The sequence below is a fragment of the Varanus komodoensis genome, unplaced genomic scaffold (assembly GCF_004798865.1).
Source record: "Varanus komodoensis strain SLA01 unplaced genomic scaffold, ASM479886v1 scaffold1, whole genome shotgun sequence".
NCBI lineage: Eukaryota > Metazoa > Chordata > Lepidosauria > Squamata > Varanidae > Varanus > Varanus komodoensis.
In genome coordinates this window covers 10,450,812-10,469,235 of record NW_025335268.1, presented here as the reverse complement: position 1 = coordinate 10,469,235, position 18,424 = coordinate 10,450,812, and the positions used below count along the sequence as shown (strand labels likewise).

Below are 18,424 nucleotides of genomic sequence, written 5' to 3'. Positions count from 1 at the left end.
ATCAGTCACTTTGGGGCCTTGCCATATTTGGTTTATTGTGGAACTGACTCTCCCCCTTCTACAGTCTGTCTGTAGAATTGTCAAAGGTGTTTATCATCATAACTCATTTTCCTTGCCACAGAAATGAATGTGAACTGTACCCCAAGCTGCAATATCAGCGAAATGGACCTTTCAGCAAGATATCCATAGATGCAGGGTAATTTTAGCCTCACAATTTATGCTGGAATGGACACTCAGTTTTTAGGGGGGAATCTAGTATTCTGTTGTGGGGTCCATTTGGTGTTGGCTCCTGGTTTTTGAGGGCCCTTGGGGAAGAAATCCTCAATAGGACCCTCCCTCGCCTTTCTCACGACCAGTGTCACCAGCTCCAATTGTTCCTCATCCCCTCGCAGCAGTGATAAAAACTAATGAGGCCCTGTGATTGTGCAAGAAAAGCCTCATCAGGAAGTGCCCTAAGGATCAGTAAATTAGAAATGAGCATTTTGTAAGAAATAAGTATTTAAATGCAATTTAAATGGTGTTTTATGTGGACTAAAACAATGTTCAGTGAATGCTGAACGGACAGAATGAATTTATGAACTCATGCAAAATTGACACAGAGACTAGAAAAAGAGCGATCTATCCATCCTTGCTGATGTATAAGGTGCGTAAGGCTATCACCATCCATCTGTGTGTCTTGACAGCTTTGTTTCTAGTTGGTCCCATTTTAGCTGCATTGTTCAAGGTAGCCTTTTAATTTGCAATTTAATATTTTTAATACTAAAACAAGCATGCAATAGTGCTTAAATGCATGTGCCATGCAAATGAAAAGAGGATGCAAAGCACACCTTTCCAGTCTTTTAAGTCAGTGCCAGATCACCACCATGCTGTTGTTTTCCATTGCATTGTATTCTTCTATAGCATTATATTATATTATATTATATTATATTGTAATGGTGCAAGCTTGGATGCTTGGAGGGTGATCCAAGCTTGGAGGACTCGCTACAAGGTCAGAGCTTTTTTCTGACCTCATAGGTGGGTTGCTGAAAAATTGTAGCTGGTTTTTCTAAAAAACCAAACCAAACCAAACCAAACCAAACCAAACCAAACCAAACCAAACCAAACCAAACCAAACCATTGTCCAGCAGCGATGGATTGCATTGCTCAATTGTGCTTTCACATGGACTTCTGCTAACTGGAGGGGGTCCTTGCATTGCATGCAAGCTTCGCACCCCTGCCATTTCCAGGCTTTTGCTCGGGTAAGGGACTGCTCCCCACAGGGGCCAGTCCTGGCCTGCTTTGTCTTCACCTATATATTTGTGTCCCAATCCCCCAGCTCTGCATTTGTGGTAAGATAAAAATGGCATGAAGCCAACTTCATTCAGGATGGTGTTTGCATTTTTTCCTTACATGGAGATGAGTTCTAGGGAGGAAATGGTTGATGTATGAAGCAGTCTGTAGTCTTTAATGGAGCGCTCAGGAGTCCTGCTGGCTGACAAATTACAACCAGTGCAGAGAATATCATCCCCTGTGATGTTTGTGTTGTTCTTCCTCACAGACCTTTGGATGTACTTGGAGAGAAACAACAGCAGTGGTGCAATCCATAACAAGAAAGAAAACTAGTTGTCTCTTAGCTCTAGAGGTGCCCTGGATCCTTCTGTACTCATGGCCGCACATGATGATTTTGCAGCAGGTAAGCATCTGGCATACATTATCTCCCTCCCTCCCTTCCTCCCTCCTCCTCCTCCTCCTCCTCTTCCCTCCTTCCTTCCTTCCCTCATTCCTTTCCTATTCCTATCCGAAGTTCTCTGCAAAGTTATCACATCCCTAGAGATCACTTGCACTAAGATTGGACTCTGGGGTGAGGTAGATACTCCGGAAAATAAAGGGAAACATTCTCCCCAAATAGTTTCATCAATTGCAATAGATACGCAGGATTTCATGATGATTTTCTTGTTGTGCACTGGGGCTCTCCTGACACCAGGAGTAGCCAGGTGTCCTACTTTACAGAAGACAGTCCTGTATTTTTGAGACCTGGCAGAGGACAGTCTTCTGTTTGCAGAGTTCCTCTTTTGGAAGGCTAACTTCAAGTCAAAGACCACTGGGACAAGAAGCAGAACGGGGACAAGAATGTGCACTTGTGATCCTCACTCACCAAAACTGGTGGGTCCTTCTTGTGCTGTTGCACCCCTCCTGCAACCTTCTCCCTTTCTTTTCTAGCCAAGCTGCAGAGTTTTTGGAGCAAGAAAAGTTGACTATTTTCTAGGATGCTGCCATTATGATGCAGTGTAATTCTGCAGTTCTGCTCTGTACCACAACACCACCTGTGTTGTGTGATGTAACATGAAGGAACATGTACAAAAGCAGAGAGAAAAGCCCCTGGTGGTGGGGTGGTGGGACATCAGCTGAGCGATGCTCCAACCCTCCTGCAAAGAAAGGGATAGAAGAAGTCTTCTGGAAAGTGCTGGGTTAAATGCCTTGTGTCATTCCTCACTGTGATGAGATGTACTGCATTTTTTAACTTATAGTGTTTCCTAAATTTGTACTTATTCATATAATTTTGCATATTGGCATGCTATTCCAATCAATGTCCACTTTTGTCTTCTTTTGGGCTGATAATTCCTCATTCCGGCAATTCTCAAATCACCTGTACAAAGATTCTCACCGGCAGGTTGGGGGGATCCAGGAAAAGTCTTGGATGTGGTATGGTGGGATTGCAGCGAGAGATGAAAATTGCTAAAAATTGAGGTGGTGGGGAGACAGAATCTAGTGGAAATAATGGTCATCTATCTGTACTCAGGATTGTGTGAATGATAACCAAGATCTCAGACCAAAAGTCAGACTGTGATCGGTGAGCATGAAAGATCCTAACTCATCTCACCCAGTCACAAGTGGCCTGCAGCCAGCGCCAAACCGTTGCACAAGGACACCTAGTTCTCACCATGATGTTTTCTTTCACCCGCGCTGCTGTTCTTTTTTCCAAGCTAAATACCAAGCCCCTGTTGCAATATACTGTGGGAGCATCCCCAAAGTGAAGCCCGGATGCAGAGCCCTGAGAGGGGGGAGCCTCGATTCTACTTTGACGTTCCATGGGACTGGATGGGTGACGGCAGATGATGGTGAGGATGATGCAGAGCAGGAGTGATGTGTGTTCTAGGCCTGAGTATGATCTGTGATCTCGGTAAGGGGAAAACTCCACTATTAACCCCACTGGTAAACAGGAAGATGGGACAGCTCAATTTGTCTGGCACTCAGGAGAGAGATTTGGTTGTTGATACCCAATACATGTGCACGTTGACTTGGAAGTACTGCAGGTCCACCATGTTCAGGGGCATTTATTCACAAGCGAACATCCAGGGGATTGCAGCCCTGTAGGCGGCAGACTTTTGCTCTGGCTTAAGTCCGTGACATCCGTGATTACTACAACAGTGTTGCCCATCCCACCTGGTGCCCCCCAGATGGTTTAGACTTCAACTCCCACCTGTTGCGGCCAGCATGGCCAATGGTCAGGTAACTGAGGAGTTGTTCTCGCAGACATCTGGAGGGCACCAGGCTGAGGAAGGCTGCGCCAGAATTCGCCTTTTGGGAGCCTCCTGCTAGACTTTTCCATTGGCCCATGCGTTGCAAGTGTGGGAGCTGAGGCAGGGTAGCTTGCTGCTCTTCCACACCTTTAAATAAAGCAGAAATAAAGCCGGTTAGCTTGTGCCTCCAGATCTCATCGAGCCATTGGCTTGGCAACACTTGATGTTGCAAAGGTCTAGAAGAAAGGGGCAGAGCATCTCTGTGGCCTGCAGAAGGTCCCAGACTTGGTCCCAGCATCTCCAGGCAAGACAAGCTCTTGCCTGCAACCCTGGAGAGCTGCTGCCGGTCAGTGTCCAACAGTACTGGGCTACATGCACTAAGGGCCTGAATCAATATAAAGCAGCTTCCTAACTGCCTGCGTGCCAAGGAGAGTGTGGTGTTGTTTCTGGAGATACATTGGAAACTTCTCTGTACTTGGAAGCTAATACATCCCTCACAGAATCATGGACATTGTGGGGCTGATTACACCAGCTGGCTGGTGTACAAAAAGGCCAGAGGAGTTCTCTCACTTCTCTTGCAATGGCTTTGCAAGTCTTAAGATATTAGGGTAAGCACATGCATCGGAGGGCAGGATGGGTAGCAGAGGGAATCTCAGCAGCCACTGCTTCTCTCACCTTTGGATGACAAGCTACACCTGCCAGAATTCTTGTTCTGCAGTATTAGGAAGGATGCAAGAGCCCATTTCTCCTTGGCACCTGGTGAGCCTACAGTCCATGGCTCTGCCCACCTTAATCAAAAGGAAGCACCTGCCTTGCTATGAACTTGCTATGATCTGGGCATTAAGATCTTCAGTGGAGGCTCTCGTGAAGGCACCACGACCCAGAGAGGTTCACTGGTTGGGCACTATGAAAGGGCTTTCATCTCTGTTGTCTCCAAGCTATAAATAGCACTCCTACAAGAGCTACAGTTGCTCCCACTCTCTAGGCCTTGAGGAAGAGGGCAAAGACTCATCTTTTTCATGTGTTGGTTGTTACTTTTTTGGGGCGCAATTCTATGTAAGTTTAGACAGAAAAAAAGTCCTTCAGCTCCCAGCATTTGGGTCCCTGGTTTTAATGTTCTTGCTTCCATTTTTCTGCATGAGGCATTTATCATTTACTCTTCATTCCCTATTCGCAGTTGTTTATGGATTCTTTAGAAGCTATTGTGATCCTCCAATTTTGCTTCTATGACTAATCACTTCAGAGCAGGGAAAATGTGGTATTTAATTAGAAAGCAAAAGGAGGTGCCATTTCCTTGGGCATTTGAACTATTCTGTTATGCCACAGTGCCACCTAGAGATTATACAGTGGAAAAGCAGAAAACTCCCAGGGTAGTGCCTATCTCAATTCTGTGAGAAAAAGAGAAGTAGACGCTGCAGATTAACAGCTATTCAGCTGGATTCCTCAGTACAGGGACTGGTTGAGTAACTGTGCCCCTCTTGTTAAATTGCTTCCTAGCTTCTCTTCATTCAATTTTAAAGAACCAAGCATGTCTGTGGGGAGGCAAAGGAGAGCCTCCATATATTTCCCCTTTGGAGAGCTGGGACAGCAGAAGCCTTCCAAAGACGAATACAGACAGGGCAACTATGGGTGACTCTTCACAGCTGCCTGGAGTGCAGCCCAAGCAGGACTCTGGTCAGCTGGAGGCAAGCAGTGCAGCCATGGAGACTGCACAGATCAAAGACAAGCTCAAGAAGAGAAGAACGTCCGATGGCATACTCACAACAAATAAAGGTATGGTGGATGCTTTCCTGATAATTCTGATAAAAAAGAATGGTGGTGGTGATGAGGATAACTGTGACTCCTCTGTGTGAAAAACTTTAAATTCACATAGCTTGCACCTTTACAGCAATCCCTTGCAGTAGGTTGCTTTATCCCCATTTTAGAGATGGAAAGCAGAGGCTTGCCTAGGGCGCCATGGGACCTGAACCACTGGTTCCCGCGTCTGAGGCTTAACACTCAGTAAACTGCTATGTTAAACTGAACAAAGGTAGAATGGTTAAAAACTTACAGTGTTACCTAAACTGATCAACCAGCCTGGCAACAGATAAATTGCAGGGCACTTGTAATGAGAGCTGTGGATGTATTTCTCTAAAGTAGCCTATTTCAACTGAAGAGCAGGGGCATGTTCTTCAAATAAATAAAATAAATAAATAGTTTCAGTTGAAGCATTAAACAACGTGCTACGAAGCTCAGTTTGGCCATCAGTATGCCAGTGGGTGATGCTGTAGGACAGGGGTGATGAACCTTGAATGGGTTGTTGGTATCTTGGCTGCACTCTGGCCTCTTCCCCTGTTGCACCTGGCCTTGCCCATCCCTGGCAGAGAACTTCCAAGAGCTTCTCTGGAATGGATGTTGGCCCTTGGTTCTGAAAGAGGTTCAAGGTTATCATTCCTGCTATCCTATGGCCTCCCAGGATTGTCTGAGAAGTCACTGGATTTTTCAGAGTCCTACAGTCTTGAAGTGGGGACTCTGAATGCAGAGCCCCTGCCCTGCTCCCTTGCAGCCTGCACAGAAGGAACTGTGTCATCCCCTCATAACTGCACCCCAGAGGGGGAGGAAAGGGGATGTGCTGGGGGCTGGAGAGAGAGGAGCTACAGAGTTATGCTGATTCCAGTTGGCACTCCAGCCTCTTTTCCCTTCGCAGCACTAAAACTAAAGAGTTTAAAATGGCTCTCTTGATAAAATGCATGGTGTGAGGCATAATGACAGGGATCACCACCAATGGCCTCTCACTTCGCATTGGATTTCTTAAGCTTCTGAGTTTAGAGGCTCATGAGCTCCTGACATGGAGGTCATAGTACTGTGCCCCAAGTGTATGAAACTCAGAGCCACTCACACATTCAGCCATCCAGCCCTACCTAAACAAGAGTCAAGACTGTTCCTCAATGAGGTGACAACGTAGTCTAGTCTGCCCTTCTGGGTTTATGCAGTAGGATGCCTTCACTGACATTAATTCCTTGTTGTGAGATACTTGTGGTTGAAAGCACATACTTGTTGCATGCACTGATTGCGTGGTTGAGGTGCACACACAAAGTGTTTTCAGATACACTTCAAAATGTAGTATGTGATTCAGTTTTCGTTTACTCCCGACTTCATAATATCTAGATGCCACCCAGCTATTATGGGTGGTCTTCCACTGGGTGACACCCATGCTGGGTGCCATCAAAGATATTTTAAAACTGATTTTCTTCACCCTTTCCAGCTAAGGTTATATTTTCTAAGGGCATTTTCCAGTTTTGAGGATTTTCCTAAATAGATAACCATTCTTGACATGAACCACTCATTGTGACTGAGAAATACTAGCACAAAAACAGCCTGCTAGTATTTCCAACGAGAAATGTCCCTTTGATGGTGTGTGTTTGTATTTATAGGCTTGCTAGAATCTGCTGGTCCCAAGGGACTTGCCCTCAAGCCAGCCCTTTCTAGATCTGCCTCTCAAAGACTGCTGATCTCTTCCAAGCCCATGCCACCTATTCAGAGCATCCCCGCTTCCCCAGAGACCGTCGGAGCCCACAGAGGAGAACAGCAATTGCTGGAAAATGGCACAGACTCCCTGGGAATTGGAGGCAATTGCCCAGCATCGTCCACAGCCGCCCAACAGGTAGAGACCAACAAAGATGCTGACATACAGTCTTGCTTGTGCCTGGGACATTTTGTGCTTCTAGAAGGGTATGGGCTCATCGTTTTATGTTTTTGTTATTAAAAAAACAAAGCCAAACCTGAGGAGCTAAGGTTTGTCTGCCAACAAAGTCAGTTGCACACAGATGCACTTGATTTAGTCTTCAGTTAAATAGCAGAGGACACTGCAGAAGCCAAAGATACAGTTGAAACACACATTTTAAAAAACCTATTTTTGTGTGTATTTTTGTATATATTTTTGAGCCCAGAACAGTACTGGGAAGTTCAGAGGAGTGTGAAAGCCAGACATAGTTGTGTTCTGTTCTCTGTATTGTGTGCAAAAGAGGGGGAGAGGGAGAAGAATCTGGTTTTGAACAGCCCAACAGCTACAGGAGCAAAGTCAGAGGCTGCTGGCTTACCCTTGCTAGGCAGGGGGACACCCACTGCTCCATTGGGAAGTTGATGTGCTAATGGTCTCATCCAGTACAGTCCAACCAAGGTTGGATGCATCCCTCAGGAACTGCTGGAAGTAAAGTTGCCTGGCTCAGTTGTGAACCGAACATGGAGTCAGGGCTGGCTGAAGACCTCGTGCTACCTCAGCAAGAGGACACCCCTCCATTCCTTCTGCAGGAATTGACAGGGCAGGCTGTCGAATCTTGCTTCATCAGCAGTGAGGAGATGAGACGAGACGGCATCCGTCCCCTCACCTGAAGGTAGCAGGTTAGCATAGGCTGCCTGGGAAATACAACTCTGCTGAGCCCCTCTCTCCTCTGGGCATCGGTTTCCGGGATGCTCTCAGGTGCTCAGGCCAGTTGGACTGGCCCTGCGTGGAGTCGCAAGGATCTGCCGAGGTGACACCCACCAGTGCTCCTGCATACAGTGCTCCTCTCTCGTTGCTCAACGGCCCTTGTTTTCTAACTGTTCGTTGAATTTATGTATGCAACCAGCCACCACATATGTTCTGAATTCACTGTTCAGTCATTGTTTGCTTTTCATTTTGTTAAAAATATTGACTGCCTGTCCTCCCCTGCTCCCTTTTGCGCTCTCTGTCTCTCTCTTTCAAGAACTTGGGAATCGCTGGAAACTGCTTGCTGACAGAATATTATGTTTTGTTGTTGCATGGATTGAATGGAATTGCTGAAAAGGTTGCCTGAAACACAGAGGAGTCCAATATATGGCCTAGATGGCATTTTGCCATAAAATCCAATCAACTAATTTATATATTTACTTCTGAATAGTATATAAGAGGAGTAATATAAAAGGAGCTTCTGCTCTTCATGCCATTGTTGCCTGCCTGGCAGACGGGGATTCAGATATCCAGGTGGCCTACATAAGGTGGCAGTTCTCTGGAAAAAAAATAATTCGGACAGCTGGCAGAGGACAGCCCTCTATTTGAAGGTGTCCCATCAAAGTCTGGTCTAAGGTCAAGTGGGGGAGCAGGGAGAATCCCAAGCAGTCTGACTGGTTACACAGGTGACCTGGTCATTCTTCTCAATTATGGCAAGACGTACTGCATTTCTATCTGAACCATAGTTATTTTAAATTGCATGTGCACACATCAGGAATGGTGGCCTCCTCCTTTGCCCTCAGTTTTGATGAGGCATTTCCTCTTTTCCGGCAATAAGTGACCACTCTTACAGCAACGCTCTTCTTTGCTCCTCCCTGCCGAATGGGGACCTGGTTCTTGGCACCAGTGGAAGGCTCCCGGTCAACCTAGACAATGAATTTTACATGCCAGAGTAGCCCAGGCTGGTTTTATTGACACAGCAGCTGGGTGAGGCACATTGCATTAGAAATCTCTTTCTGATGCTGGAATCGTTTCCCTGGAAGATCATGTGTATTTTATGAAGTACGACCAATGAGATATGAAGCTCCCTGGAGTTAATAACTTGCAGCAAGTTAGATATGACAAATTATGAAGTGGCATTTAGAGCGGACCCAGGATCTGGTGATCACACCTTATCATCTAGGCTGAGAAGCGGATGAGGGCCAGCAGGAGGAGCACTAATGCAAAAAATTAATAGACTTCTGAGAAGCAGATTTTGATGGAAGGTCGAAGGAGTTGCAAAATTGGCCGGAGCTCAAGGCTGTCTGGCAGGAATAATAGATACATCCTGGAGAGTGTGATCTAAATTTATTCCAGTAGCATTTTTCAAAAAAAAAGAATAGAGTGCTGAAATTTTCCTAGCAAAGAAGGGGAGGAAAGACAAGTAGAGGGAGCTCTCACACTACCGGTGATGTGAACAATGTCAATTCAAAGCTTGGAAAAAGGAGTACTTCTGCTAAAATACTAGAGCTTTCAGGCTACAGAGACCATCCTGTTTCAGCTTCCAAAGAGTTTTGTGAAGCTTCATGAACAAGACAGAGCCCTTGGGAGCTGATGGAGCCATGCAAGCAAACTGGGGGCTGCAGGCTGTAGGCGCTCCAAGCCAAAGTTCTGGACGACAGGCAGTGCTTTCCACTCTTTCAGCCAGCCTATCTCAGATTTTGGGAGCTCCTTGGAAGAGGGGTGGAATATCAGCACAATAAAGAACTGGAGGTTCCTGTCGCTTTTTCATTTTAATCCTTCCTATCATGCTTCCCCCTAGGTCCCACGTGGGAATGATGAGAATCTGAGGAGGTCTTTAGGGGCAGCTTTGATCCCACCCATCCCAAAGTCAATGAAAGCACAGGAAGAAAATTCTCAGGATTTACAGGAAAGCTCACTGCAGTTAGACCCTGCTCCTTTAGCTGCAGAGGAGGCTTCCAAAGCAAGGTAAAACTCTTCTGCTTGTCTCTGTAGACTATTTTTCAAAGCCATCTCTGAAATGTAGATGTGGAAAAAATGTGGAAAAAATATAATTTGCCCTTTATCTGCCCTTGCCAGTGTCATGAGCCGGTAGGCCATTACAAGCCATTCTTATATCAATGGAAGCATGGTCTACTTTCAATTTGGGTAAAGCCAATGGTCCAGTTTGCCAAGACCCTATTTCTCACGTTGCCCAACCAGATGTCTCTGGGAAGCTCATGAGCAGGACAAGAAGGCAATTACCTACTCACCGAGCAAATTTGAAAGTAACACTAGCAATGGCTTCCTCACTGTTTAATAGTCCTGACCTGAGGATGTCCTGTTCATTGCAGCCTTTCATGAATTGGTCATCTTAATAAATTTTGAGTTTTATGGAAGACTTGGATATCTTGAGATTTCTCTAAATGCACATATCAGTAATAGATGTTACTCTACAAATATCACCTCTGTTTGACTTCATTCAAAAGACGGAAGCTGTCTTAAGTGCTATTGCCTTTCCCCACAAATGTGGAAGCTGTTGGGACAGGCATAACTTTACTGGGGCATGGAAAGAGAGCAAGAAGATATAGGTGCATGAAGTGCTTTGAATGTAAACCAAAACATTATCTAAATGCTAAATTACTATATTATCTTTCTTGTGTTAGAGTATTTCTATCCTTCGGCATTTTCAAACATACCTTTTCTTCCCAACTGTCTTAAGGTCGTGGTCAGAGCCTTGTAATGCTGAAGAGAAGACTCTCACATTTCTGGGTAGGTGCAATTTGAGCAACATGGGCTGGGATTCCAGACTAGACTGAAGTCGTGCTCCAGTGAAGCTTTATTGTGTGACCACCCCTCTGTGTTGATGGAAATGTACTGGGGCAGCTGGGGAGTAGTGCAGGGGAAGAATTCCAGACAACGTGATCGTCCTTTGTAACCCTCCTGCATTTTACCTTCTTTTTCCTTACCACAAAAATCCATTGAGGATGAAAAGACGGAATAGCTGCAAAAGGACTCGAGGCTGCTAGTGCTAGGAGCCCTGTGCCTGGAAGCACCCTAATCCTGCAATTGCCTGATGAAAGACCTTTCTCATTTTGCTAGTGCTAGGAATGCTCATGCTGCAGCCTGGAGCGGACACAAGTATATGCACCCACCTCTTCAGATGTACACAAGAAGGGCTCCATGTGCCCCCTTTTCTCAGAAAAAGCCTGCAAGCTGGTCTGGAGGCTGGATACCTTTGTAGGAAAATTGATTTATTGTCATCTGTCCAGTGCGAAATGTACATGCATCTTACAGCGGGGTGGGCAATTCTAGTTTTATTTTAGTTTTTATTAGTACCCCAGGATGAACCAGCTGGAGCCTGGGGCAAAAGGCAAAAGCTGAGGGCATCTGTGTGAGGGGGCTTCTGCTCAGTGCAACAAGACTTTGCCTACTGCCCCGCAAAAAAATCTGCTCCAGGTTTTTCTACCGCCTTCTGGAGCAGATATGGAGGGTACATGTGATACTTTGGGTGCGGTGGGGAAGAAAGGGAACTGCCCCCTACCTGCTTTGCTGAGGAAGCTGTTCCATCAACAGGAGGAGTTAATTTAGATCCCACGTTTAGTCTGCAATCCCGTACTCACTCATCTCAGTTCAAGGAACCCTCTGAGTACAATAAGACCTACTTCCAAATAGGCAAATACAGGACGGTGTTTTATCAATTAAAGAATTCTGAGCCCAGAAATGTGTTCTGAGCAGCAGAACTGAAAGGAGCTTGCAGGTCTTCCACACCAAAGGCTTACCCCCAGTGTTCTTCAGTTCAGCAGTATAATTCAACTTGTTGTGCAGAGGTCATTCTTTTGCCAGTTGGGAGTCAGAAATCCTTTCCAATCTCTCGCAAATTACCCAGCAATTGACCAGTATATCCTAATCTACATGCTGCACATCTCTGCCTTAAGTAATTTAGGGGCAGCCCTTGGAAAAAGGCGCTCAAGCAGAGCAAATGTAGCTGAAACCTAAAAGAGTGATGCAGTCATGCCAGTTGTGAGCAGGCGCATGAATTCATGTGCCCATTGCGGATAGGATAGAACTGAAAAGACCATTGATGGTCCTCCTTGGCAGTTCTTTGTGGATGAAAAAGAATTGCAAGGGCTGGAAGGTTCTGGGATGTTCATCTAGTCTAATTTTGCTGTGTTGACACGAGAGTCACTGCGCTTAACCATCCCTGGCAGATGTTTATCCAGATGCAGTGCGAAGTCATTTCTCTGAGACGAAGTTTGGGGGCAGGCCAATGTCAGGGTAGGAAATGAAATCTGATGTTTCAGTCAAGAAACAAAACTGAGATGTAGCACCATAAGGCAGTACTAGACCTAAGTGGCAAAGAGGTGCTTCTAGATCGGGGCAGTCAGGATCTGCATATTGAAATGAAAGCACAGGAGAAAGTGTTGGGAGAGGTGGGCAGAACAGCCTAGGCATTCAAGGTTTCATAGTCAATCAGTATAAAAACTGCAATATGTAAATATCATGGTATCTGAAATGCATGCTTTGTGGCATGAGTGCTAATCATTCCCCAATTCATGGTCATGTATGGGTCTTTAGGTGATGCTCCCCCCCACCCCCTGGTTTCACTTCTCTGTGTACCCAGGATTTTCAGCAAGTTTTCTAGAGCAGGGAGAAATAAATTGTGAAAGTGTTCAATTTCCTCTTGGATATGTGTTATTCTGCTTTACCACAGTGCCACCTAGAGGTTATGCAGTGGAAAAGTAGGAAATAAATGCTATCTACGTGATGCTCAGATTTCATTTCTGTGATGAAATTGAAAGTAGGTACAGTGGGCTAACTGGCAGCAAACAGCATTGTGTAAAATAGGTCATATACACAGGAGAAAGTGATCAATCAGAGAGCTGCACTTCTATTTATTTATTTATTTATTTATTTAAAACATTTATATGCCGTCCTTATGACAATCCTCTCAGGACAGCTTACAGCAATTTAAACAATCAATGAAACACTACAATAAATAATATAAACCAGTAAAATAAATCAAAGTGACTGTAAACTATTAAAATTACTAATTTTTAAAATAGCATTTAAATAAAAAGGTTTTTTCCTGGCGCCAAAAAGAATATAGGCTTGGCACCAGGCGAAGCTCTCTGGGGAGCGCATTCTACAATCTGGGCGCCACCGCAGAGAAGGCCCTGCTCCGAGTAGATGTCATTTTTACCTCCTTCAGGGAGGGTTCCTGGAGCAGAGCCTCTAGATGGAGGAGTCCTGGTGCCAGCAAACCAAAGGCACTATGCAGCTGTTTTGTCTTTCCCTCCTTAGTGGATTTCCTATGGTAAGAAAAGGGTGGAAGAAATGATGAGGAAAAGATGGGGGAGGGGGAGGCTACCTGTGGAAGCAGACATCTTGACAGATGCACCCATAACATTCTGCAAATGAGTTAGGGAGAAAATGCTCATTTGGAAGGACCCTTGAAAAGAAGTAGACAAGGAACATGGAAGGAAGGGGGCAGATTATTGTAAAGCACCTTTCACATTTTTGTCTTCCCTGAGAAGATTAACCTGCAGCTGAATCCCACACGGTCCCAATGATATGAAACAAGAAAATGCATGGGATGGGACTGATCCTGCCGGCTCCATCAGGAAGCAGGAGGCTGGGCTGGGAACTCCTCTCTCGTGCAGCCTCCATTTCAAACACTGGGTGGGATGCAGCCCCAGGAAAGTGGAACCCACACTGAGCCCCACATCAATTTGGGGCTCCAAACTACCAGAATGTACCTGGCATGACCATGTGGGATCTCTCAGGGCTATTCTTTCTCTCTGCAACATCCTTTCCTCTGATTTTTAAACTTTTTGGAGGTAGGGAGCAGCCACCTGGACATGTACGTGATTACAGAAGTGGATTTTATTATTTGTACCATTAAAAGTTATTAACCAATTCTACAGCAAAATGGCGCTTATTCACAAATATAAATGAACAGTATCAGAGCAACCGGAGCCAGATCCGTTTTATTATACAGTCATGATAAACTCTATGATTTAAGTGAGTTCAAAATGCAAAACTGCACATGCTCAGAATATTTTCACTTTTTAACCTTAGAATTGGCAGATGTGGTTTGGTTTTGTCTGGGGGTTTTGCTCTACCATATCAGGAATGTAGAATTGGTGGTGAAGCATGAAATGGTGAGGAGGAGAAAGAGAACTGTTAGCTGTGGAGAAATCCTTAAGGCCGTTAAGTCCTGGGTCTAAAATTACCTACCTGCACCAGAGTAGAACCTACTGCAGTGTAGTGTTGTGCTGAGACTTGGGAAGATCCGGGCTCAAATTCCTGCACAGTCATAAAGCTCATTTGAAGGCCAGTCACGCTCTCTTTCAGCCTAGCCTACCTCAGAGGGTTGTTTTGAGATTATAAAATGCATCTTTTAGTTCCTTAGAAGAAAGGCAGAGCTCAAATGCAATACACAATGCTAACAAATTAAAAAATAAAAAGCAGAGTCAGATTCTCTTGCCACAGCACTGGGCACTGTGTCATTGTAGAAAGCAACCATACAGATTTGTTTCACTGATTGGCTGAGCAGGAAAGCAATTGCTTTTACCGGGAGCTTTAATAGGAAAAGCATTCTGTAGGCTGGTATGGAATGGAATAATAGAAAATTTGCTATTGATTTTTAAACATTGTTGAGTAAGTTATAGCTAGCTTGGGTGTGACTTCCTTGATATTCACAATGTGGCTCTCCCCTCCCGCTTCTTTATGCTTCAGCAAGCTGGGCTGGAGAAGAGGCCCGGCCTTGTGTGTGAAAATAAAATGTCACCTCCTGTTTCTAGAGTGACTGACTGGCCAAAGGTGCTAACTTCAGTGGGGCTAAGCTGCTTGCTTTGACATTATTTCACTGCAGGGGGGATGCCTCAGGGAGGGAATTATTGTGGCAACCATTCTAAGCAGCTAAATTCTTTTATAATGCTATTTAAGTCCCCATCAAACATTTATTTCCTCTGGATCTAGATGCCAGCCCTTGCCACAGAGCAAGCAAAAACACTGCTTTGTAAAACGAGGGCAGGGAAAGTGCAGTTCTCCAGATGTCCCTCATACTCCGTATCCCATCCCAACATAGACAATGGATGGGGAAGGTCATTGCTGCAGCTAAACATTAATGGAGGTCTACAGTTTGGGGAGGGCCAGTGCCCCATCCTTGCTATAAATCAGACCCAGCTAAAGTGGGTGTGGGTGGAAACCCTGTCTAAAAAAGTAGAGGCAATGCTATACATTAAGGACACAATCGTATGCATGTTTAGACTGAAAATAGGACTTTTTTTATATGATTGTGCCCTCAGTGAAATCAGTAGTGTTTGCTTTCAGGGCCAGGATCCAAACTATCCACTCCCCCACTTTTTTCCCTATTTTCTTCTGGGCCTTTGCAGGTTCCCAATGGCCCCTGTTAATTTTCTCTCTCCTTTCCTTCCTCTTTGGGCTGGTTTGAACTTTAATCCGATGCCTGGGCAGCAGTTTGTTGTACTTCAGGCTCAGAACTTTAACAGGAAACCTGAGAAATGCCCTGAGAATAGACTGCCTTGCAATTGGCCAACATACAAGTGCACTGGCTCTGACAAGCCAGACTTTTAAGTGCACTGGCTGATCAGCTCTTACATATTGCAAGATGCAAAGGGGCATTCAGAGTGGCTCCTAGCAATGTAAGACACTCAAATAGGGTTTCTGGGGATTTATGCAAGGACTGTTCAGGGGTTCAAGCAGACACAGCATCCTTGATGATCTGCAGAATGTAAGAGAGATTTAAGAATGTTGCATTTTCTTTGGGTGATGTAAATCCTAGCTTAGGGGTGCATTGACCCAAAGATATACACCTCTAGAAAGTTCACATTAACTTCTTCCTCCATCCTATTTAGCTGGTTGCTACCTGACTTGTTTAGTTCTGTGGAAGAGTAATAGGAAGCCGGGAATGCATGGAAATTTCATTCCAGTTGCAAATCAGCAGAACCTGCCTTGCTTGCAAATGTGATGGGAATGTGTTTTTCAGAAAATCCTTCTGCATTCTTCAGCCTGCATTCGTGTTCAAAAATGCATATTCAGGAGGCAAGGTGCACTTTAAACTTTTTTAAATAGGGGAAGTATGCCCCTTTGAAAAATGCAGGTGGAGGTATGCACTTTCCCTATTCGAAATGCATACATTCTCTGTTCAAATGAAATACAAACAAGAATGGAACTAGAGCAAACTAAGCCTCCAAGCAGAGTTCAGAGAATTCCAGTGAGCTTGAGCATTACTGATCCACTGGGCATGCTGTCTGGGGATGATGGGAATTATAGTCCGAGGCATCTGAAGGGCACCAGGCTGAGCAAGGCTGATGTACACTGACTGGTGGCATCTCACAGGGCCTCCGGCTGGGGCTTTTCCAGCCTTTCTGCAGAGGTGGGCCGTTGCATCTGCGATCCTTCCACAGCCCTGAGCTACATCAAGCCCTCCTGGATCCTTCTGGTCCAAAAACCTGCTTCTTCAAGACCCAGTCAGATGCCTTTGGGCATGAGAGGGTAGAAGGCAGAAGTGGACCCACTGCTCTGGATTCCTGGGTGATTTATCATGGAAGACTGGCAAGGATTTCTGATTCCCATATGCTTAGCAGTAGAAGTAGCTGATTCAGCAGCTGTTGTAAAATGAAATGAAGAAAGCCCGTGGTAACTAGGAATGGAGGATCTGTGTAGCAGAAGGCTTGCAAGTTCAGTCCAGATCCAGAACCAGAACCAGAAGCAGAACCAGATCCAGATCCAGACAGCACAGCAAGCACAGCACAGCACAGCACAGCACAGCACTGCATTGCATTGCATTCCCAGTCTCCATCGTCTTTAATGATTCAACGTATGTCTTTTGTATGCGGCTCTGATTGGCAGATGCTGTTGCCCCAGCAATAAAGCATTCTCCAATCCAATGTCCTTCAGGTGTGCTGGACTACAACTCCCTCCCAGCATCCTCCCAGCACCAGTTAATCATTGCTGACAGGGATGCTGGGAGTTGTAGCCCATTTCTAAGACAATTGGAAGGTGCCAAGCTAGGGAAGACAATAATAAAAGAAATTCACAAACTAGATCCCACAAACATGAATTCTTCCCATTTGTGCCTTTGGGAAGCCAACACACAGGTAACCTGTGAGGGTCATAGCCTGCACCTCATGTCTGTGGTTCACACGTACAGTGCTTCTGAACATGGAGGTTCCCTTTAGCTATCCCAACTAATAATTGATAGTTCCAAGCCTCTAAGAACTTGTTTTCTCCACCTTCCTGCTTTGAGGCCTTCTAAGCCCTCAGCAGATCTTCTGGCAGAGTTAACTATATGTGAAATATTACTTTGTTTTCTCTCTGCTGACAATCACCTTAATTCATAACCTTCTAGCTTCATGAGAAGGCAAGGGGAAAAACCCTTACTCGGTGTTTTCCATAGTATTACGAATTTCATAAGCTTCTATCATGCTTCCCTTTATTGAACTTTTTTTCTTAAGTTGTTCCAACCTCTTCATTGCTTTTATGAGTCAAATAATGTCTTTTTGAGACGGGGACTCCAAAACTTTATAAAGTATTCTGAATGTGGCTAGACCATCCTTCCAACAGGCTTGTTGGTACTGGCAGAAATGAAGCCCAAATGGGACCACGGATTTCAACAAAAGAAAAAAAAATGAGGGAGCTCTCTCAGCATGCTCAGAGAACCCTTGAGGGCTCAGTGGGGCTTGAGCATACTCAGTAGCCATGGAATGCTGCAGCCAGAAAAGAAGTACAGAACCTGGGGTAGAGAGAAAGGACTGGTCTGCTGGAAGAAGGCATGGTTGCCTCTCTAGTATCCTGAACTATGAACAAGGATACTGCTGTTGAAAGCTCAGGATGTAAGGCAACATTTTGTTTCATGTCGCCCTTGCAGATTTAAATATGTTATGACAGGGTCCCCCAAACCAGCTAATATATGATTTTTCTTTGCAAAGGCAACATTTGCATCACCAGCTATTGACAGAAATGGTAGCAAGCAGGCCTGCTTTTCCAGTCTGCCTTTGTCCTCCCTAGACTTTATATTCTTTGAATTCATTTATACAGGAGGTAATTCAATCTACGGGAGTATATCCTTGGCACAAACTCTCAATCAACATTAATACATTGCGTAATTTCTTGGCTTGCACTCTCTACAGGAACACTTTAAACAATTTCCTAGATACTTGCTGTTCATGGTAACATGTGTATATTTTATTGGCTTATCAGAAACTGGCACATCAGACTCTGCCTTCCAAAATGGCTTGCCAGCAGCCATGAAAGTTTCTGGGTGTCCCCCTGAGTCCTTACTGCCATTAACCGCCTCTTCTCATAGTCCAAGCGAGGAAGAAGGCCAGCTATCAAATCCTCACCTTTTCAAAGATGATGAGCTGACGGAGAGCAATGGAAGGGTATGTACCACGGCTCCTCTTTCTGCTTCTAAGAAGGTTATTTTGGCACAATCATTAAAAAGTATTTGTATTCAAGGATCCAATCC

At 45.0% G+C, this 18,424-nt stretch overlaps 1 protein-coding gene across 1 annotated transcript in view; it reads left to right on the top strand.

The window, feature by feature from the left end:
* Nucleotides 1-1,644: 1,644 nt before the first annotated feature.
* Nucleotides 1,645-18,424, top strand: part of TOGARAM2 (TOG array regulator of axonemal microtubules 2) — a 60,614-nt gene continuing 43,834 nt past the window's right edge. The window contains exons 1-6 of the mRNA XM_044450354.1: nt 1,645-1,672; nt 2,964-3,098; nt 4,998-5,273; nt 6,914-7,143; nt 9,749-9,915; nt 18,263-18,338. Coding sequence (XP_044306289.1) covers nt 1,645-1,672; nt 2,964-3,098; nt 4,998-5,273; nt 6,914-7,143; nt 9,749-9,915; nt 18,263-18,338 — 912 coding nt within the window. The remainder of the gene's footprint in view (nt 1,673-2,963; nt 3,099-4,997; nt 5,274-6,913; nt 7,144-9,748; nt 9,916-18,262; nt 18,339-18,424) is intronic.